This window comes from Sarcophilus harrisii, chromosome 3 (genome assembly GCF_902635505.1).
Source record: "Sarcophilus harrisii chromosome 3, mSarHar1.11, whole genome shotgun sequence".
NCBI classification, from domain to species: Eukaryota; Metazoa; Chordata; class Mammalia; order Dasyuromorphia; family Dasyuridae; genus Sarcophilus; species Sarcophilus harrisii.
Window position 1 is genome coordinate 173,323,754 of NC_045428.1, and position 24,083 is coordinate 173,347,836.

The window sequence follows — 24,083 nt, forward strand, 5'->3', positions numbered from 1 at the left end:
AGTTTCTCTGAAGTTAGCTAGATAAGTCTTCAGAGAACAAGACACAATCCTTCACTAGGCCCAAACTCAAATGACATTTGCAATCAAGAACTCAAAAGAGTCATTTCCATAGCATAACGAAGCACTGAAATATGACTTTCATTTTAAGGACAACAGTAGAGGTAAAAAACACATCTCAGACAGAACCTGACAACCTGAAACTATGATTTTTAATGTAAACATAGGAGACCAGAAATACTGAGGATATAATCTTTTCACTATGATATGATGTGGGGGGAAAAAAAAACCAAACCAAAAACTATTGTGTCTTATAAACCTAATTTATTCCACTCATTTCTTACCCAGTATCAAATGGTTTTGATGATCACTGCTTTTTAATATAGTTTTAGGTCTGGTACATCTAAGCCATCTTTATTTGCATTATTTTTTCCATTAATTTCTTTGAAATTCATGACCTCTTGTTCTTGTTATTTTTTCTATCTCTATAATTTCTTGGCAGTTTGATTGATATGACACTAGAGCTGTCATTTTTATTATATTAGCTTGGCCTACCCATGAGCACTAGACATTCTTCCAGTTGTTTAAATGTAATGCCAGAGAAACTGAAGCAAGACAGAGATTAAAGTTTTTAATATTTTAATAGTGGAGAATTTGGACTAGTGAAGCCATACTCGCCATAGCCAGCCGGCTGGATTAGACTCTTGTCTCAAAGCATCCAGCAATGAGCAAGTAATTCTAGAGACTTTTATAGGGGTCTAGCAATCAGGGACTCAAAAGCAATGGGAGTCAGAGCACTGGGTGAGTGGAAATTCCAGAAAGGACCATAACTCTTTAATTCTGACAGGTTGGGAGTCAATAAGATGGTTGAGCAGGAGACTGGAAGTCTGGGCCCAGGAGAACCCAAGTATTTGAAATAAGCCATCTGGAGTTTTATAACTCTTTGGAATGTGAGAGTGTTCAGGACTTCAGAAGTGAGGCCCTAATTCTCTCAGTCCTAATGGCCAGGAAAGGGGGATTGCCGCCAGGGAAACTGAAGTATTACAATTCAGGGAAACTGAAGCATAACAAGAGCTGACTTTATTAGTATAAAAAGTGTTTTGTAATTGTGTTCATATAGTTTCTGACTTTGTCTTGGCAAGTAGACTCCCAAATATTTTATATTATCTACAGTTATTCTAAATGGAATTTCTCTTTGTATCTTTTGCTGATGGAATTGGTTGGTAACATATAGAAATACTGATGATTTATGTGGATTTATTTTGTGGCCTGTAACATTACCAAAAGTTGTTAATTGTTTCTAATAGTTTTTTTAGAGTAAGATCATTTTCATCTAGAAATGGCACTATATATCATTATCTGATTAAGCTGTTCACTGATCAAATTAAAGAATTATCTCCAAAATACATGAGTTAGCTAACCACTGGGAGAAAATTCATTTTAGAAGTTGGCATATTTTTTAGGCTGGAAGATAAAATTCTAAATGGTTAAGACACATAAGCTATTAGGAAATTAACTACTAGAACTCAATTGAGCATCTATTATAAGAATACAATGGAATGCACTCAAACTCTTCTAACTAACCTCTGCTTGAAATATGGAAGCAGTAAAATAGAAATAAAGTTGTCTATGCTTTCCGAAACTTCAATGAATGGAAAAAGAGGTCCATGTATTCTCCTTAAGTGAAACATAGCTAGAAGAACTCATAAAGATTGTCTAGTCTAATGCGCAATTTGCAGACAAGAAACTAGAATCTAGAAAGACTAAGTAGCTAGCTTATAGTCACAGACAATGTACTTAAGAATTTAAGTTTTCTCATTGCTCTCCCTTTTTTTTTTAATTAAAGCTTTTTAGTTACAAAACATATGCATGGGTAATTTTTCCAACACTGACCCTTGCAAAACCTCTTGCTCCAAATTTTCCCCTCCTTCCCCTCAACCCCTTCCCCTAGCTATAGCAGGTAGTATAATACATGTTAAATCCAATATATGAATATATATTTATAGTTATCTTGCTGCACAAGAAAAATCAGATCAAGAAGGAAAAAAAAACTGTTTCTCATTGCTCTTAACACTGAATGTCAACTTGTCTAAAAGTATTATTCTGTCTCACCTATAAGGAAGATGTCCTAGAGAGCATTTTTAACAGTCTTGTACTAGATACTGAAGAGGGTCCCCTAATTATTATATAAGACATAATCCTCATTGTGGAGATTATAGAGGAGGGAAATAAGATTATGTATTTATTCTCCTGCTAAGTTAGTAGTGATGGGGGATAGGCAGAGTATGATGTGACTATCATAAGTCTATCATATGTACAAATGCTTTTATTGTCATACTCATAGTCTGAAATGTTATCAGTATGTTGACTCTTTCTTTTCCAGACTCCCATTGCTAAGAATATAGTATAATCTACAAAGGCTGGATGCTCACCTGTTGGGGATACTATAACAGGGATTCTTGTTAAATATAACCTGGTCCAGTGAACCTCTGAGATCCCTTTATAATCCACATTTTTGTAATTCTGTGAATTTCAATTCAACAGGTACCGTTGTAAAGCACTGTGACATAAAACATATCTAACATAAAGATTCATCTATAGCAGTAATTACAAATTCAGCAGAATGATAACATATGGGGAGGATATGTGTGAAGGATGGGAACAGGACAAAAAAGAAAATAGTAAATAAAATAGCAACAATTAAAACAATTTTTAAAAATGTTTGCCAACTGAAATGTTTACAAAGAATAAGTATGCTTGACAATGCTATAAACTAGTTAATATACAGAATGTGACCAACAAGATTTTAACCTATTACTTTCATTAATCTCCTACTGGCATTCTGAACAGAATTTAAAGAATTTTCAAGCAAACAAAGCACTACCTTGATTTTGTGAAGAGATAATTTGATTTCTTTCTGTATCTATATAACAGACAACCAATGGAACTCCAAAAGGGGAACATTCCATTTGGGATGTAAGGAATAAAAATTCACTAAGTCATAAATTGAGTACCCTTAAAACATTAAAGTATACTTTGGAGAAGAGTATAAATTGTACATGCTCCGTTCTTTTCCACTCCTCTTCTGATATCAGGTAAATAAAGGTAGTAGATAGCAGAAAAAATATGAAAGCATAAAATAAATATATTAATTGATTTTTCTTTTTTATTACTGTGAACTTAGAAAGATAACAAAAGAAAAGTTTATTTGCAAAAAAAATTCACTTAAGCTTACAATCTATTATGGAATGGTATAAACACAAGTAAGAGGAAGCTAATAGAGCAAAATATTGGATCTGAATTTAAGAAGAAGCGAGTTCAAATTCTCACTCTTATATTTATTATATGTGTGACTTTAAGTTACTGAATTTTTTTTTGCTGAGGAAACTGGGGGTAAATGATTTGTGTAGGATCACACAGCTAGGAAGTGCTAAGTGTCTGAGGCCAGACTCAGGTACTCCTGACTTCAGGGCTGGTTCTCTATTCACCTAGCTGCCCCAAGTTACTGAATTTTTAAGTGGTTCAATTAACCCTCTAGGATTTATCTACTAAGTTATGGATATGGTTGCAACTGATCGATAGAAATTAGCAGAACATGCTAAACACTGTAAGAGATTCAAACAAACTATGTAAGAAGAGGAAAGAGATCACTCCTGGTTAGAGGGAAAAGAGATAACTTCATGGAGGAAGTGATATTTTTCTTTATTACAAGTAGAAAAATATAAATTCAGTTGATATGTTGGTTAGTTTTCTCAAATGTCTTTTTCCCCTTTCTTTTTTGTGCTTTGTTACAACAAATAGTCTGGGTAAAGAAGTAGATATATTTTTGGAAATCAAAATGATGAAAAAAAATAGCAAATAAAATTATTTTTTTAATTTAAAAAATATAAGCAACCAAAACTATAGCCTTTTCTTCATTTTTATTTTGTCCTTTCAGTTCCTTCTAAGAACAAATATTAATACTGTTTTATTAATGAAGCATTATACAATACTGACAAAACATTGATCTTTTATTTTTTTTAATTTATTTTATTAAAGAAAAAAGAAAAAAAAGACAAAACATAACATTGTCATGTGCCCAGTAGAACAATAGGGAGAATTCTAAATATATAACAACAGATTACTAGTTCAATTAAGAATATATAATAGAAGAAATTATATTCATAAGTGTTCATCTTTATTTCCTTGTAAGTTGTTTTTTTGTTCTGTTGTATTTTTTACTTTATTCTGTTTTCCCCCTTTCATCCCTACCGCTTACCTCCCCCAAGTAGACTATAGTTAAGATATAGTTGCATGTACACACACACACACACCTTTTATCCCTCCTTTCTGTCTACTCCCCTTCCCCCCATCTGTATTTTTTGTGTCCCTGCTAACTCTGCTTTAACTTGCCTGGCTATTACTGAATTTGCCTCCACCCATGGATCCCTTCCTTTTCTTTCCCTTCCCTCTGCTTTCCCCTGTATCCAACCCTCTCCCCTTATTTCTTTATAGATTTTGGAAGATGTTATACCCTTTATGGTATATATTTAAACCAGTGCCAATAGTTTTCAGAACTACAAGCCCTTCTCACACTAATGCCTCTGTGTTTATTCTTTCTCATTTCATGTACTTCATTTGCATAACATAATTACTATTTTTACCTTAACTCTGCCCCAATCTTTCTTTTGTGCTAACCAATTGCTGATGTCAATCTTAATACGATTTACATTTCCATGTAAAAAAAATTGTCTAAATTCCTTGAATTTGATTCTTATATATTAAATTTTATATTGAGTTCAGGGTTTGTTGAAAGTCCTGAAAACCTGCAAGTTTGTTGAATGTCTATTTTTTTTTTTCATTCAACATTATAACATATTTTTGCTGGATTTGTTATTTTTGGGCACAAGTCTGGTTCTTTTGATTCCTGGTAGATATGATTCCAGGACTTGCAATTTTTTTATTGTAGTTGCTGAGGTAAGTCCTATACAATTCTAATTATAGTTTCAGTGTAAGTGAGGGATTTTTTTCTTGTTTCTTGCAAGATTTTTCTCTTTGACCTGGGGATTTCAAAATCTGGCAATAATATTTCTATGTGTTTTCCACAAAGGGTCTCTTTGAGGTGGTGATTGAGATTTTTTTTTCTATTTGTACTTTCCCCACACATTCTACTACTCCAGGAAAATTTTCTTGGATTATTTCTTACATTATTGTGTCAAGGTTCTTTTTTTGGTCACCGCTTTCAGGTAGTCCAATTATTTTTATATTTTTTTCTTCTTGATCTGTTTTCTAGATCTGTTGTTTTTCTTATGTTTCACATTCTGTTTTGTTATTTCTTGGTCTCTTACAGCTTCACTGGTTTCCTTTTGCCCAATTCTAATTTTCAAATAATTATTTTCATCTTTAAGACTCTGTACCTCCTTTTCTAATTGGACAACTTTTTTTTTCATAATCTCATTTTTCTTAGATGGTTTTTATTAATTTTTTTAAAAAGTTTTTCCTCAATGTCTCTCATTTTATTTTAAATCCTTTTTTGTGTTCTTCTGTAAGAATGATTTAGCATTATTCTTTGGGGTAGAAATTATTTTTACCTCAGTGTCTTCCTCTGAAGATGAATTTCCCCGATTCCATAGTAAGTTTTCATATTTGGGTTCTTCTTTGCCCAATTTTTTTTTTTTTTTTAATGAGAAGTACTGGTATAAGATCTCCAATCATGGGGAGGGTAGGGGAAACCTCTAGCTTCACTTCATCTCTTCCCTCTGATCTGGAACCCCAAACCAAAAGGTCTACTTCCTGCAAGTGCCCAATCAGCAGTGTTCTTGCCCCACTGCTTCTGGACTCATCAGGTGTGCTGATTCCCTCTCTTGAACTGCAGCACAGATACAGTGTTTCTGTGTTTCTGTAGTTCAAACCGAGTAAGCCCCAGGGATCCCAACTTGATGTTTGTGCAGAGCTAGCCTGACAGAGACCATTGTATTGGGAGAACTTTCCAAATGTTGATAATACATGGAAAATACTTCTTAAATTACATCTCAAGTATTTAAACAAGCAAACTGAAACCAGGAGGAATTTGTAAAGCCAAGAATAGAATCCAAAGGAAAAAAATTAAGTAAAATAAAGCTCTTGGTATATCTACTTTTGGATGGTAGATATTACAAATGAAACAAAATAGAAAACATTCTGATGAAATAACTTTTAAACTAAAAAATTACTTCCTTTAAAGATAGTGATAAATGTTGGAGGGGATATGAGAAAACTAGGACACTAATGCATTGTTGATGAAATTGTGAAATAATCCAACCATTCTGGAGAGCAATTTGGAACTATGTGCAAAGGGCTTTAAAACCATGCATTACCTTTCGACCCACCAGTGCCATTGACTAGGACTGTATCCCAAGGAAATTTTAAAGGAGGGAAAAGGACTCACATGGGCAAAAATATTTGTAGCAACCCTTTTTACGATAGCAAAGAACTGGAAAATAAGTAGATGCCCATCAATTGGGGAATGGCTGAACATGTTATGCTATATTTAGATAATGGAATATTATTGTTCTATAAAAAATGATTTAAAAAACTGATCTTAGAAAAGCCTGGAAAGATTTTGCTGTGCAAAGCAGGCAGAACTAGGAATACACTGTGCATAGTAATAGCAAGAATGTGCGAGGATCAACTATAAAAGATTTGGATCTTCTTAGTGGTTCAGTGATCCAAAATAAGCCCAATAGATTTTGGACAGAAAATGCCATCTGCATCCAGAAAAAGAACTAAGGAGAGTGAATGTAAATCAACACATGCTATGTTGACTTCTTTTTTCCATTTTTAAAAAAACCTCCCCTAGTTTTTCACTTTTGCTCTGATATTTCTCTCCAAACATGATTTATAAAGTAATATATATTAAAAATAAATAAATTTACTAGAAAAAAAGTTGCTTCCTTTTTTTTTCTGCTTTTAAAATACCAAAAAAGAACTCTCCTTTGAGTCAAATAAAATAAAAGTACATTTTAAGTTAAGTACTATGGATTCTTTGAATAACACTACAATTTGTTCTAGAGGAACTAAATGAAACTATATGTTCACCCTATTTTCTTTAATATTCTGGAAGAGGAAAAACTTATTTTTCATCTAAGTAAAATATTAATTCGTATTTCTTATTTTAAAAATACATCTAAGAATATATACAACCAGAAAACTAAGAAATGAATTTATCTTGGATATTTTGACACTACAGACGTGTTCAAAAGATATTCAAATTATTGTTTTTAACCAAAGTAACTTTCTGAAAAGTAGCATTATATGATATGATATTACATACATTATTATTATATACATTACATATTATTATTATATTATATATTATATATACTATATATAATACAGTATTATATACATATTAATCTAACTCCAAATAATTAGCTAATTATTTGAAGATGCTTTTTCCAAAAATAAATGTGTAATATATATTAAATATAAGATCTTTTAGATTTTTGAATATATGTGCAATACAGATTCTCTAAGGTGAGCAAATGGCTATATACACATACAGTGAATACTAATAACAGTTAATCTAAGTAGGTCATGATGCTTAAGGTAATCTTTGATTAATAAAACTATTAGTTACATTTTCAGAAACGGGAATATCAATGATTTTGACTGCTGAAAGGAAGGCAAAGTATTTACTACATCCTTAAGCTTAAATTGAGAATTAAAAAAAGATTGCAGATTCAAACGGGGAGAAGCACTGGGTCAAGACTGCAATCTCTATTAATTAGGTATCCCAGCTGGGCAGTGGGTATGCAGCTGTTAACTTGATCAATGACTTACCTAAATGTCATCTCTACTGATTCGCTTATAAATTACCAGCAAGTGAGACTAATGTACAGGTGCTAATTTATTTAAACTGTTCTCTGCAGTTCTACATAGCTTTATAAACTGCATCTGGCACCTAATGTTAGCTGTCAGTTGTACTTAGACATGCCTGTCCTAACGACTCTGTTCATTAGAAATGAGCACAAATTATGAAATATTGTGAAAAATGATACATCAAATGGAATGGGCACAGCAAATCAATTAGAGAAACTTCATACAGCATATTCACACTTAGGAGAATAAAACATTCTGGTTTCAGAGCAAGGTCTATAATACCAATTAAAAAGTAATTGGTAGACTTCTGCAGTTATATATCAATTTGCTGGCTTTTCCCCTGAAATTCAAAAGTAATGTACAGCTTAACTTTAATTCCTAAATATAAGCATTAATAAATTCCAACTCAAACAGTCAACATAACTGAAATGTCTTTAACTACTGTCTCAAATTACTATAGTAGTAATTTAAAAGTTCAAAATTCTATGTTTAATAAAGAAAGACAAGTAAGGATACAAAGTCACAATGATATTGGCTAAATCTCTTTCATTTTTTTTTTTTACAGCAGAAATGTAATATATATATATATATATATCAAATAAATCATTTTCAGCATCTGACTTTCAGTGAGAAAATTAAATTGTGTGGTAGACGCAAGAGACCCTGTGGTGTATTCTACTTGTTTGTTTTAAATCTTCTCAGAAGACCTGGGTTCAAATTTTACCAGCATTCTGAGATCCAGCCAGATTGTTCTCCTTGCTATTCATCACATACAAAATTTTATCCCCAATTTATATGCATCTGTACTGACTGTACTGCATGCTTGGAACACACTCCCTCCTTCACTTCACTTAGAATCCCTGGTTTCTTTCAAAATGCACACAGCTGAAATGTCACCTTCAAGATGAAGGCTACCCCCTCACACATACCCTTATTACCTTGTATTTATTTTATTACTTATATAAGTACATGTTGCCATTCTATTACACAGTTAGCTCCTTGAGAGCAGAAACTTACATTTTAGACTTTGTAACTAGTATATAATAGCTTAGTAAATATTTGTTGATTAATTGATCCTTACTACTTGTGTAATCAAGGTACGTATGAACCTTAATTTTCCTAGGTCTCAATTTCCTTATCTGTAAAATGAAAAAGTAGACTACACTATGTTTTCTGAGTCCCCTTCCAATTCTAAATCTATGTTCCTTGGAATATGATTCTAAAATATGTGTAAGTTAATACTGAGTACCAGTTATGGGACCACAGTAGCTTGGTTTAAAAACCACCATTGGTTATAAGATTTGTTTTTTTAGAATTCATTTATTCAATGACTAAACATGGAAACTGATGAGCATCTTTTTATTCAATGCTACACCAAAAGCAAAGTGAGAATTCTGTGGATCAGATCTCTAAAAATGTTTTTGAAAGGTATAGTTAATCATAAGTAATCCTGCCTGATAGCTTTTTTTTTAATGATAAACTTTCAATTTTTTCATCTTCCATATTTTTGTCAAGCTTTCTACTAGATATCATATTATTTAGTTAAACAATCTTAGATCATGCTGGTGCCATACAAGTTTACCTATAACAACTTTCAATATTACTATTTGCTGGGATGGCTAACTTTTAGCAGATTTAATTACTTGGAAGATAGTTATGAGGGACAGACAGAAACAAGCATTTATGAAGTGCTTACCAAATGCTATGTTCTGCATCAAGAGTTGAGAATACAAATACCAGCAAAAAGAAAGGCAATCCTTGCCCTAAAGGAACTTTCATTCAAAAGGGAGTTAAGCAAGTGGGGTGGTGAATTGGGAAGAGGGAATGGTTTGAGGATGAAGGTTTGAAATCCAGAAGTCAGGCACAGGAAGGGGAATGAAGAGAAGCTAGTTTGGACCCCTTAAATGTCAGGAGGACTTCAACAATGGTAGAAGGAGGGCAGACTTTGCAGAGGGATGTTCCATGATTAGTAGGTCACAGAAGTGAAAAGCTATTTTAGGGGAAGGAAGTCCTGGGACTTAAGGTACATTCTAGGAAAAGCCAGCAGTTCTGAAGCCAAGAGGAACTTAGAATCAGAGTTGAATGGGACCTCAAAGTAACTAAGATTGAGTGAAGGATAATCTAAAGAACAGAAATAAATATCACAAAGGTTGTACACTTAAATTCACAGTAGAGGCGAATTTAGGGTTAGCCTAGGGAACAGTCAGTGCAAAAGTTTAGAGACAGGAGATGTTGTCATGTATGCAGGATAGAATATAGGCCTGTATTTCTAGATTGTATAGTTCACAGAATTAGAAAAAGCAAACATTTATAAAAGCACAAAAGCCTGGATCATTTTTTGTTAGGAACAAATAAGACTCACACATCAATGATCTCTAAGGATATTACAATCAACTGCAAGAAGTTTAATAATTATATATTCTTAAAGACAACAATCTTCAGAGGGTCAAATTATGCTCTGTTTGGCACTTCTAGAATTTGTGCAGGTGCTAGTTCCATAGACACTTACAATAATAGTAAGGCTATTTGTACTGCCCTACAGTTAGTTAACCAAAGGAATAAACATCAAATGAGAAAGATAAAAAGAATGTGGTCTGAATACCCAACCATTCTCAAACAAGTTACTAATGCTGAGAAATAGGAAGAAATTAATGACAAATCATTTCTAGGGCCTACCGTTATTTCCTTTAAAAAACGTTTAATAAATGTAAAGCAATTGCCTAAATCAGGAGGCCAACATGGCCCACAATCAACAACAATAAAGCAACAAGCAATAAGTTACTTGATTTCCCTGAAGAATAGAGACCAAAGAGAACCAAAGCAACAGTGAATATTAACTTACTTCAGAACAGAAAGTGGTGAAAAATTATGCACTCTATCACCTGATAAAACAATGAGAAGTGAAGGGAAAAACAAGTCTTATGTGTGAGGTTCAATTAGATAAAATGATTATAAGATAATTCAAAGATGAAACTGAAAGAACAAGATGAAAATAAAAAAGGAAGAGATTTTTTCACTTTTTCTAAATAGATCTTTTTCCCAACTGACACCAGCAGAACCACCAATGAATGACCTGTGGATTTTTAACATGTCATGTGAAGAAGAAAAAAATGACACTAAAAGTTGATGACAACTGGAACAGCTGGACCAGGTCATTTGCAAAGAGGAAATCTGGGCTGGAGATGATAGAATTATGAAGGCATTGAGAGACTGATATCTAAAAAAGGGAAAGTACTGATGGAAGAGGAGGGGGGGGAAATCACAAATGGCTTCAACAAGCAATGAAAAGGACATCAGTAACTAGTGATCCATATTCCTAATTTCTTATCTCTTTAAAATCATGGGAAATAATCTACATATATACTGAAGAAAAATGAAAAGATGAAAAAGCAGACTTTCACATATAATATTCTTCAGTAGACCAGATCAATATTTCATTGAGCATGTAAACAGACACTACACATAGATAATCAAACTATGTCCAAAATAAAACAGAAGAGAATAGATGGAATTTCATTTGGTAAATTATACTGTATTTTCAACTATTCCAATCTGCTTCCTGACCCAGAAAAACTTTTCTTTAACTTTGACACTCTTCTGGTGATGATATATATGGCTATGGATAGAACACACATAATATACAGAAAAAAAACCCCAAAATTTTAGGTGGTCTAAAGAGCAATGGATAAATGTATGGAAGGAAAAAGTAGGATTAGCAAAAGAAAAATCATTGGCTCAGCATTATAGATAAAACAGAAAAAAAAAAAAAGGCCATTAAGTCCAATTCCCTCATTATACAGATAAGGCTAGAAAGATCTAATTTGCACAAGGTCACATAAGTTAGTAATGAGAATAAATCTGAACATAAGAATCTTACCAACTATAGTTTGTGTAAAAGAAGTTGTGTAAAGAATAGCATCTGGGAGATGTAGGAATAGAAAAAGTGGCAAAATGGTCATAAAACAATACCAAGAGATATCAGATGGGCACCCTAGAACTGGGGGGAAAGGAGAGGGAAAATTGCTGTGTGCGTATGATGAACTGCTTATAATGGATTCATGGACAGACATAAAGTAGAATCTCACAGGAAGAGAAGATGCGGATAGGTCATGAATTTTACCACTGGATAAGGAGTCCACTTTGAAATTAGGAATCCCTGAAATACAAACTAAATTATTTCATGGTATAAGCAAAGTACTTCATAAAGGGTTTTGCACTATACTATTTCTTCTTCCCTTGCTTACATAAATTGCCTGGAAGATTTACAAATGACATTACAGATACTTCAAGAACAAAAGCAATAATCATGGAAAGATTTTGGTTAGTATTTTATTTATTACTAACAGTAATAATAAGAATACATACAGTATATTCTATAAAATAAAATGGAACACATCAAGGTATAAAATGATTATTATCTTTCAAAGTATAAAAGAATTTTGAGGCAGTAGTTAATCAAAATAAAAAAACTAAACAGAATTTTTTTTTAAAAAGCCATTTGGATGGCTTTTAAAACCCTCTTCAAATGTGATTTTCTTTTAAAAACCGTAAGGTTCAATCTCACTTTTGATTAAAGATTTGGCTGATACTTTGTACTTGTTATTGTAACTATGTAATTAAAAAAATAGCTATAAATCAAAGATGTAACCAATTACGATGTTATCATCTTACTATTATTCATGAAATAGACAGATCACCTAAAACACCTAAAAATTCAAATGAGCTTAATGGAGAAAGCAATATTACAATGGAGTATTATATATCTAATTTTTAAAAATAGATAAAAATTTTCTAAGACATTAAGGATATTTTTGGTGGCATTCAACACAGAGGTTAAAAGAGAAACTAGGCATTTTAAGAAAGCTATAAGTTAAATAAAACTTAATTAGAATACAAAGCTAACCGAATAAGTAGTTGGTTCTGAATGAACTACTGATTATTTTATAACAGAATTAACATGGAATTACTGCTACCACCACCCTCCCCCCCAACCCAAAAAAGAACAAAATAAACAAAAGCAATTCCAACTTAGCTGGATTTCAAATGATACTAATATACCTTTGGTTGAAATTTCTGGACAATGTGAAAATAATTAAAATGTATAAAAAAAAGAATCATGTTCTACCAAATACTTTAACACTCTGATAAAGATTAGACTTTGTAATAAGATTCTTATACCTGGTTATAAATTATTCATAACATTTAAGAATAAGATTATATGGATGTTAAGAGTCGGCATTTTTATCAGAGCATGGTGAATAGTTTTTAGTTAAATTGAACAATTTCTCCAGTAATTTCAAGTTACTTAGCAATCAAATATCACCAACTATTATTAGTAATTCCCTAATTTAACATAATTTTTTTTATTCAAGCTTTTTATTTTCAAAACATATGCATGGATAATTTTTCAATATTGACCCTTGCAAAACCTTGTGTTTCAAATTCCCCTCCCTTTCCCCCACTCCCTCCTTTAAATGTCAAACAATCTAATATATATTAAATATGTTTTTAAAAAATTACATGTTAAATCCAACGTATTAACATACAATTTTAATAAGTCCTTGCTATACGAGAACTAGAATGAAAACTCAAGTCCAATTCTCAATTTTTAACCTTTTTAATAATGCAAGTATATATTAACAAATATTTAACACATCATATTCAGGTTTATTTACATTAATTACCATAAATCTGATATATCATCTAGCAAGAAAACATAACCTAACTATTAACAAAAAATTTTTTACTCATATTGTAATCACCTAAACACTTGTAGAGGTCTCATGACCTTGAAACAAGGAGATTATCTACTACCAGTTAAAACTGAAAGTTACAAACAAGACACAAACAGCAATCTCATACTATGATATCTGACCTTACACAGCAGTAGATGTATTATATCTATTCAACGATGAAATACCTGAGAAATATAAATGATATTTTCATCTAGACAATTCAATTAAAATTTAGAAAGACTGAGGGGTTCATATGTTTTTAATATCCCAACTCTATACTGTTATTTCTCCAAAAGAGCAACTGTACTTACATCAATATCTTCTTGGGTAAAAGTTTCTGGATCTTCTCCCATCATATTGGCTAAATGTCTCTTTCCTATGTTGAATTCTTCAATCTGTTTTTTAATAAAAGCCACTGTATATTCTCCACGTTGTGAGGTTGCAACATTTTTCTTCTGTGTAGTGTTGGTGGTATGTATTACCCTTAATACCTGACCAAAAATTTAAAAAAGAAAGAAAATTTTATTTTGTTCTTGCAACAGTCATTTTTAAACAAAAGAGGCTGTAAGCATACATCACCTCTAAATAAAAAAGCTATCAAAGTAGAAGGGATTTGTTTATAATGAGAGACTAGGGTAAAAGAACTTATTAACAAATTTGCTGAGGCACCTTAGCAATGTTAAAGACATATTTTTACTTGTAATATCTTGGAAAGTCTAATAATCAAATGAAGATATGGAGCTTATTTCCTACTGGAAGCTGCATTTAAAACACAGACTTTAATTAAACTATTTAGTAAAGAAACAATTGGAAATATATATACAGACACAAAATGTTAAGTGGAAATTATAAAAGAAAGTCAGTATATAAACAAGCATTCATTAAGTACTTATATTACAGCAAAGAAGTAAAGTGTATGGAGGGGAATAAAGTGAAGAGAGGAAGGTAGTATGCAGAAGGTGGCCTGGGTAGAGGCTGTTGTACTACCTGACAACCATATAAGACAATCCCATAAGAGCCACTGGTGAATAATTCTCTTTTACTCATCATTAGCCCTTAGTATGGACAACTGGAAGCTGGGCACTTTGAAGAAACTGTTCTGAGGCCAGAACAAACAAAACTGGTAATTGGCAATTTTGTAATTAATATACAGCAGATATACTGTTAATAATGTAATCAATAATATTAATGTAGTTAATAATTTTTACCCAGTTAAAAGAGTGATAAACCAATTGATTCTCTCATGGGTCTGCCAAATGGGATTCAATGCCATTTCTTCTGGTGACTATCCTCAACATCCAACTAATGTGGAAATTCAACAAAAATGGAGAAAATCTGGAATCTAAGCAGGACAATGATGAGACTATAAGTCACCAGAAAACACCAAGGAAAGACGTTCCTGACTCCAGTAGGATGTCAGATGTCAAGGTCTACTTCAGGAAGGGAAAAAAATATGTTGCTATGGATGGCCCCATGTGCCTAGAAGATTAGGCTTGGGATGAAAGATGAAGCATCCACATCATTGCTCTCAACCAGACTACGTGCTACCTGATATGTGTGTGTGTGTGTGTGTGTGTGTGTGTGTGAGAGAGAGAGAGAGAGAGAGAGAGAAAGAGAGAGAGAGAGAGAGAGAGAGAGAGAGAGATCTACAGGCTACCATTAGGTAGCACATAGACTGGGATGTACACACCGATAACAAGATTGACATAGGCATTGCCAGAGCTGGCTCAGTGTTTGTAAAGTTCCAAAGGAAAATGTGGGAGAGAAGAGGTATTAGACTGACTATCAAAGTGAAGGTCTACAGAGCCATCTTTGGTAATCTCATTGTTGTATGCCTGTGAAACCTGAACATTATACCAGTCTCATGCCAAAAAACTGAATCATTTCCATTTGAATTGTCTTAAGAAGATAAGATACCAGACACTAAGGTCATTTTCCAAACTAAACTGCCAAGCATTCAAACTATTGCAGAGAACAAAACTCTGTTGAGCTGGCTGGCTATATTGTTCAAATGTTAAATATATGCTTGCCAAAAAGACTGTTTTATGGAGAACTCAACTCAGCACAGGAAGTGCTCATAAGGTAGTCAGAAAAAAGCAATACAAGAACATTCAAAATCCATCTTAAGAACTTTAGAACTGATTATATGACATGGGAGACACTGGAACAGGACCGCTCAACATGGCATGTGCTCATCAGACAAGGAGCTGTGCTCTATGAGCAAAACAGAATTGAATTAGCTCAGAAGAAATGTGAGATGTGCAAAATTTTGAAAATCCACCCCAAATGTTCACAGGGATTTTTTGGGGTCCAACCTTTGACAGAGCAAGCTTGTATTGGTCTGATCAACTAGTCAGACACACTATCTTGACTCTAACATAGTGATGTCATTTTGGTCCTTTTTGAGAATGAAGGGTACCAACCAACCAACCAACCTATATCTATATCTATTTTCTCCCCATGAGCATGGTTTTCTTCAACATACTGGCCCCAAGTCACATACTCATCTGTATCAAGGAAAAGAATTCCTTTTATCTAAAGGTTATAGCCAAGGTTCTTCTCTAGAGGATGCAAAGTCACACAGAATTAGTCCTAGACAAGGTTGTAAGAAACATAGACTGAAAAGGAAGGGCTGTCTTCACCTAAGAAACACTAGAAATCACTTATCTTGTTCTCATGGGGAGGGGTAAGGTCCATCCTGCTAAAGATGGGTATCCAATTTAGTTTTGCTGAAAAGACACTAGATAGATGTGGAGCTGAAATAATCCTGAAAGATTCTGAGGCAAAGCTGAGAGGGTATGAGGATAGTTGCAGCTACTAGGATGTTGGACCTTCTGATTTCAACCATGTTCTACTCACAGAAAAGACTGCCATTGTGCCTATGGCAGTCATTATAGGATCTAGTCCAACTACTCATTTAGAATGATATGTTCTCTACTCAGGATGTAAAGTTCTAGATGACAAAGGTTTCCATTGACAGGTCCTATGAGGACTAGACATGGTTTGAGGAATAGAATCTGTTTGGTCTGAAGGAAATACTATCCATTAGAAAAAGGACACATGGGTATTTCAATACTATAAGGCCAGTCTCTCTTTACTCTAGGGCAAAGTTTGCTGTAATCCTACATTATGGGCCAGAACTCTGAAACAAGGATTCTTACAAGGTGTTAAGTCAGTGGAATTGATGAGACAATGGTTATCTAGTTTAGCATGGTGATTAATAGTTTTTTAAATTCAATATGATTGATTTAATCTTATAACAAATAACGGTTTCCTAGTGATATAATAATTGGTTTATACTCAGTGTAAAGCATATAAGCTAGGAGCCTCAGCCAGATTCATTCATCTAATCTCACATGGGTAGTAACAGCAATACAGTTCAAGAACTGTTTCTTAGCTATTCTCAGTATACAATGATCTGAACCAGATCTGATGAAAAATGCTATCTACCTGCAATGAAAGAACTGATGGAGTATGAAAGCAAATTGAAGCATATTAAAAATGTTTTTTTTTTTTTTCCTGGAGGGAGTGGATATTGTGTTTTCTTTCACAAAATGATCAATATGGAAATTGCAGTTTCGCAGACTACACATGTATAACTGATATCAATTGCTTGCCTTTTCAAGGAGTGGGGAAGGGAGAAAAAAATCTTAAATTCAAAAAAAATTTTTTTTAATGTTAAAAATTGTTTTTAAATGTAATTGGAAAAGAAATTAAAATTTTCCCCAAAACACCACCCAAAAACAAAAACAAATTAATCCAACCCTTAAACCTATCATTCCCATAGTCTAACTCAAAAACCTAGAAAGCCTAAGGAAGTACATATATAAGCCAGAAGTTTTCTGGCTGCTTGGTAAGGTTGAGCTACTGAACTACAGCAAATACCTATATATAAGGCTTCATATATACATGATATATAAGGTCACACATCTGTGACCTATGTTTTCATGGAGTAGGACAAGTTTACCACCTGGACCCAGCTTGCCAGGTGCCTAAACATATAGCACCTGGATGAATGACGTAACCACCAGAAGCTATGGAAACTTTTTCTGGAAGAGGAATCATTTGCTGAAGGCAGAAGTTCCTGCTTTCCCATCTGGGACCCTACAGTCTGGAGCTGGGGAAAGAGAAAGGTGAGTCTAGAGCAGAGAAAGGAATGTCTTACCAGGTAGGTAACTGGGGACACCCCCAAGCATTTTTACTTTTATAAGCCTTTGCCCAAGGCTTGGGGTGTGATTCTGCTTATGATTCTGACAATACTATTATCTAACTTCTCTGAATGAAGAAACATTTCCCTTCTTTCTTCCTGGACCATCAAAAGTTGAGGGCTTGGTTTATTCACTTCCTGGGGTGTGCTTCTAGGCTACTCAAGGAGGAGACTCTGAGGGGGACCAAGATGAAGAAGAAACTCAGACTTAGGCCGTGAGCCATGACCCTCTTGAGATCAAGATTTAAGCTAGGGCAAAGAAGAGGACAGAAATCTACCTTATTTATTCAATGCCCCTGAATATACATACATTCCACCAAAGGACAGACTGTTGGGAAAGCTAAAGCAGCAATGAGTTTTGCTAATCTTTGCAGGAGGTGCAGCCAACTTGGGAGGCTGCTATTTGGGGCTGAGAGAAGAGTGATACTTCTTATTTAGCTCTTATTCAGGAACTGATTATAGGCAAATGTATACAAGACACATATTACATGCATTTGACCCCCCACCTCCCCACCCCCCGCATATACACACACATTTGGAAGCACTGTCTTTCTTTGTGCTAAGGTTGTAATTCCTGTGTTAGACTGGATAAACTGACAATTGATTAAAAAAAAAAAAAAGGAGAAAAATCTAAAGAAAATCTAGCAAACTTAAAAAGTTAAGAGTATAAAGTGTTACTATGCAAAAGAATATAACAAAAAACACCAAAACTCATTAACAATTATAATTGGTATTGCCTTTTAAAAGTCAATGCACTGAGATTCCTTTGTGTTAATAATCAATGAATGAGTCAATATGGTATAAACAGAGATGATTTCTGAATCAAGAAGATCTGAATTCGACAAGTCTTGTTTCTGACATGCTTGTTATGTGGCACTGGGCAATTCTCTTGGTAAGTAAGACTAGAGACTACAGAGGTGTTAACTTTTTTTGGTAGAGAAAATTCCTTACCAGAAGCTCTTTAAATAACTCACACATGTACTTTTTTTTTTTTTTTTTTGCTGAGGCAATTGGGGTTAAGTGACTTGTCCAGGGTCACACAGCCAGGAGGTATTAAGTGTCTGAGGCCAAATTTGAACTTGGGTCCTCCTGACTTCAGGACTGGTGCTCTATTCTGATACCAACTAGTTGCCCCCACATATGTACTTAAAAAAAAAATATGACAAATAAATAACGCTGTGGTGATGTGCCATGATTCATCAACTTTTCTCTGATTGTTTATGACTTGTCCTCTTTCTTTCTTCCTTCCTTCCATTTTTTGTTCTATGATAGGTTGGAACTTCATATTTTGTGCTTATGAATTTAAATATTATCTATAGTTCGCCTATAGATAGGCAAATGTAGCTTTTGATAGAAGCTTTTAAAAAATAAGAAAAATGCTCTTGTATTTCTCAGCTGTTTCCTCACACAAAAAAACTGAATTTTAGTTCTACCTCCACCATTTAATAGAAATAAAAGCAATATATTACAATAAATAATAAGAATAGGTTCAGTTTAGCTTGAGAATGAATAAACAGGTTCCCTATTCATTTAAAAGGATAAGGGAGTTGCTCAACTAAATATAAAGATGATTTTTTTTATTGCCAATTAGATTCAACTTGCTAGTTTTCACAATAAGAGCTTTCACATCATTTTAAAATACCAGTAATTATATTACACTGGCTGCTACTGATCTCTTTGTGCTATGGCATTGAAAATTTCCCCCCAAGGCACTAATACTTCACCTTTGACAAAGTGATTACAGAACCAGAAAAAATGTGTTCAAATGACATTCAGTTGTCATTCAATAGTCTGTACAATGAGAACATATCCTTTTTCTTATCTTTTTGTTTTTTCTTAATAGTTTAAATTGATTTAAATTCACCTATCATTAAAGCTAAAGCAGAGGGAAAAAAAAGCTAGAAGACTAACAATTAACTAGTTGCCAATATTAGAAAGAAATATATTTTCATATTCACTGATAATCTGGAAAATTATTGGTGATAGTTTGTAATTCTTCTTTTTGGAAACTGAATGTTTATATCTTTTAACTTTTTAACTTCCTAGGGCTTTAGTGATCTGTAGGAATGGCATTGGTCATTTATTTCATTTAATTCTCTCTATATTAGATGTCTTAGATTAGATGTCAAAAGACATTTTATATAGAAATTTTCTCCTAAATACTTGTCTTTTTCTTTCTAGTTGCATTAATTTTGTCCACACAAGAGATTTTTTCCATTTCAGGCAGCTATTTGGATATTATTTTCTAATTCTACCTTTGAATTGTTTCTAACAAAGTGGATCACTAAACACAAAACAAAACAAAATTTTGAAAAATATAACTTCAGTATCAAAAGGCAAGTGTAATTCCATAGACCTCTAAAATATAAAGATAAAGGTATAAGTACTTGTCTTACTGAAATATAAATTTCTTCTCCTTAAGAAAGCCCAAGAATACAGTTCTTTTCAAACATTTTTTAACATTATGGCTTTCACAAATAATATATTTAACTTACAATTCTTCACAATTGTTTCAAAGACATTGCTACTATACTAACCAAAGGAAGTTCTGTTGGAAGTACAGTCCTTAGTATAGTTCTTAAGGGAAAAAAAAGAACTGCTTTAAATAATGAATTTATTCATTAATCAATAATAATTATTTTCATCTTAAAAGCTGTATCCAAGTATAAAAACTAACTTCCAAAGTTTCACAAAAGGAAATTATTGAAAAGTTTTGACACTTTTAATATTCAATTTTACACATGTGCTATATTAAATCATCTAATTTTTTGGGAAAATGTACTTTGGATTTCTTTTAATACAGACAGCTGTGCATAATTGTTTAACTACATAGCACAACTGAACATTCATAATATTTATTAAAAACATCAGACTAAGTCAAAAAATCATTAAATATATTTGCACAATGCTAAGAATACTAGAGAAAAAATATTCATATGAGGATAATATTGAAGCTCAAAAGATAGTCGCTTTAACTCAATCTAAACTAAGCATTTACAATGATTTTTGAAATAACTGGACTTTTAGTTGGTATTGAAAAGAATTGTCTTTTTTTTTTTACTAGAAAGAAAGATCCCCTCCCCCACACACACAATGCTGTTGTTTCTAGTAATAACTGAAAATACATGATTTGAGAGACAATTCTTCAAGCTTTTCATTCTTATAGAATAGTATGGATACGACTAGACAGATTTAGATTTTTTTTTCTTTATTGCAAAGATAATCAGTGGCTTAGACAGCTATAATTTCAATCAAACAGTCTGCCAAAGAAATAGAAGCTTCAATGACAGAGCAGTTATGTCCCAATTTTGGCCAAATGCCAATTTTATACACTACTTTATTTATCCTGAGGCATTATTAAGTAAGCCTCTTTTTAGTTTAATTATACTGCTGACTGAACTCAGATGAAGTAATGCACAGATAATTAAAATGGTTTGTTTTTAACAAAATTTGTTTTAGAAGTCTTAGACTAAAGGAAAGGAATCAGGAACAGCAGAGAATATGAGGAAAAATGTAAATTTAACTCAGAGATTCTGGGGAAAGTGATCACTGTAACCTACTTGAGATTAAATAGCTCCATTTTAATTTCTACTAATTCACTTCTGAATTTATAAGAAAAATTTATAAGAGGAAAAACTGAATGAATATAAAAACAACAGATTAAAAGACATGATATTTGGGTGTAACTTACTAAACTAATAGCACTATATAGAAGTGTTATGTCAAAGTAACTATTGTCATTCATTTCACTAATATGCACTGAACAGTTGCCTTGTGTTTTAACACAACTGAAAATATAAAAGATATGATCTTGCTGTCATGTATATACAGATTCACTGGGAAAACAAGACAAGATACTACAATAAAACAATAGTAAAATATAGCAAAAACTTACTATTGGATTTAAAGAAACCTGAACAGCTTCCAAAGTCATCAGTAGTCTATATCAAAAGCTAATATGAAGGCTATGGGGAAACTTGCTAAATAACTACAAAAGGGTAGAGCCAAGAGGAAATATGGGTGAGAAGAAAGATACCTCAACAATCTCTAGCTGAAACAAGAGATTAGAAATTGGATGTTGCAAGGGACTATTCTGGTATGGTAATACACTAGCCACAGAGGCAAGTCAGTAAACTTGAAATGACTGAGGAAACAAAGGTTTGGGCTTCTGAGCATATCAATTTATTAAGCAATGCATGCTTACCACATAAGATCCTAGACTTCTTCAGTTTTGCCACTGGACCACAAATACAGGGGGAGACAGATTTTTATGCATTATAAACAATACATCAAAAAAGACCAATTAATTTTTAAAAAAAATTAATCAGAATACAAAATTAGGGAATCTGCTTTCTAATTGAAGAAAAGATTAGGAGCTTTTCAAATTGGATGGGGAAGAGCAAACAGGTACAATTATCTGAAATCAGAAAAAGATTTTCCTGTGTTTTCCAAAGGAACAGGAAACAACTGATTGGCTAATACAGAACCAATTTTTAGATAAGACTTATGAGTTGCTTGAGATGTGAGAAAAATTGTATGAATCTTTGGATCTGACTGGGTTTCTAGATCCTTAGTTAAAGCAGGTTGAGGTGTTTCAGCTTCTTTTTTTTTTTTTTTTTTTCAAGACTAGGCTCAAACAAAAAAAGCTTTTTGAAAGTTCTCATTATTGACTAAAATTTTCTCACAAGACAGAAAGTGAACTAAACCAACAACTAAATAGAAAAAGAACTGAGTGTTCCAATGATCTTGTGATGATGAGAGCCACCTACATCCAGAGAGATGATGGTGGGAACTGAGTGTGGATCACAATATAGTATTTTCACTTCTTTTGTTGTGGTTTATCTGAATTTTATTTTCTTTCTCATTTTTCTTCTTTTTGATTAGATTTTTCTTGTGCAGCAAGATAACTATATAAGTATGCATGTCTATATTCGATTTATATACATTTTTAACATATTTAACATATATTGGATTATCTGCCATCTAGGGGAGCGGGTGGAGGGAAAAGGGGGAAAATTGGAACACAAGGTTTTGAAAGGGTCAATGTTGAAAAATTATCCTTGCATATGTTTTGAAAATAAAAAGCTTCCAAAAAAAAGAAAGAAAAAAGAAAAGGAACTGAGCTACCTCCAGAATTGCGTCACAAGATGTAGTCAGTATGGTTATGGTTTACTCAGTTCCTATTACCACTTGATGTTTTAATTCCCTCACCTCTGATGAAAGGAATCTATCTGTGTCCAGCTAAATAGAGTTGGGTTGACTGGAGGCAGGCATTTTAACTCTGGACAACTCAATTGTTTGACTGCAGGATGCTTAATGCTGGCAGGGAACAAAGCAGCTCTTCCAGAGAAGCAAGTGAACCACATCACTGAAGTAAAGGAAGAAGAATGAAGTTAAAGAACACTGAACCAGTAATCTGGATACCTAGATTTTAATTTTGCCTATGTCACAGATGAGATTTAATCTTTTTGGGCTTCATTTTTCACAGCTCTATGGAGATTAATTAAATGCATCATGGTATAGTGGAAAAAACCTCTAGATTTGGAGTTAGCTTAGAGCAGATGACCAACAATATATAGAATTAAATCTGTTCTCAATTACCTTATAGAATATTTAAAAAGTCATAGAAACATGTATTTAAAAGACCAGAAGTTCTAAAATCTCATTGAAAATAATGAATGTGAGGGACAGCTAGATGGCGCAGTGGATAGAGCACCAACCCTGAATTCAGGAGGACCCGAGTTCAAATCTGATCTCAGACACTAGTTGTGTGACCTTGGGCAAGTCACTTAACTCCAATTGCCTCAACAAAAAAAAAAAAAAGAAAAGAAAAAATAATGAATGTGAGAAGGAAAGAAGGCCTTGAGAATTAAATATCAAACTAAATGATTAAGCACTAAGTCATTCAAACTATTTGGTACTTATTAAAAGTAGATCATTGCAACAGTTAAGATAAGCAAAACTGAGAAGAAATTTAACAAAAATAGCAAGGGGGTAAAAATCATGGAAAGAGAGTTGAATAGGTCAGAAAATTTCAAGCTTTCCATATTTCCCCCACAAACAAAACAAAATAGTCTCTCAGGGAGAATAAAGAAAGACAAAAAACAAGACTTGGAACAGAAATCCTCCTGGGACTTCTTATCCTTCTGGGATAAGACCCAAAGAAACACCCCAGGAATGGAGTTTAATCTATTTGAAGTCTAAACACTTCCAGGTTAGCTCAATGAAACAGCAAGCAGTGAACTCTGGAGCTACTTAGGTTTGGAAAAAGCCTCAACCCAAACCACAGGAAATTTTACTTCCCT

At 33.1% G+C, this 24,083-nt stretch overlaps 1 protein-coding gene across 1 annotated transcript in view; it reads right to left on the reverse strand.

The window, feature by feature from the left end:
* MRPS9 (mitochondrial ribosomal protein S9) overlaps nt 1-24,083 on the reverse strand; it is a 78,420-nt gene that overhangs the window by 42,370 nt on the left and 11,967 nt on the right. The window contains exon 2 of the mRNA XM_003765687.3: nt 13,883-14,062. Within this exon, the coding sequence (XP_003765735.1) occupies nt 13,883-14,062 (180 nt within the window). The remainder of the gene's footprint in view (nt 1-13,882; nt 14,063-24,083) is intronic.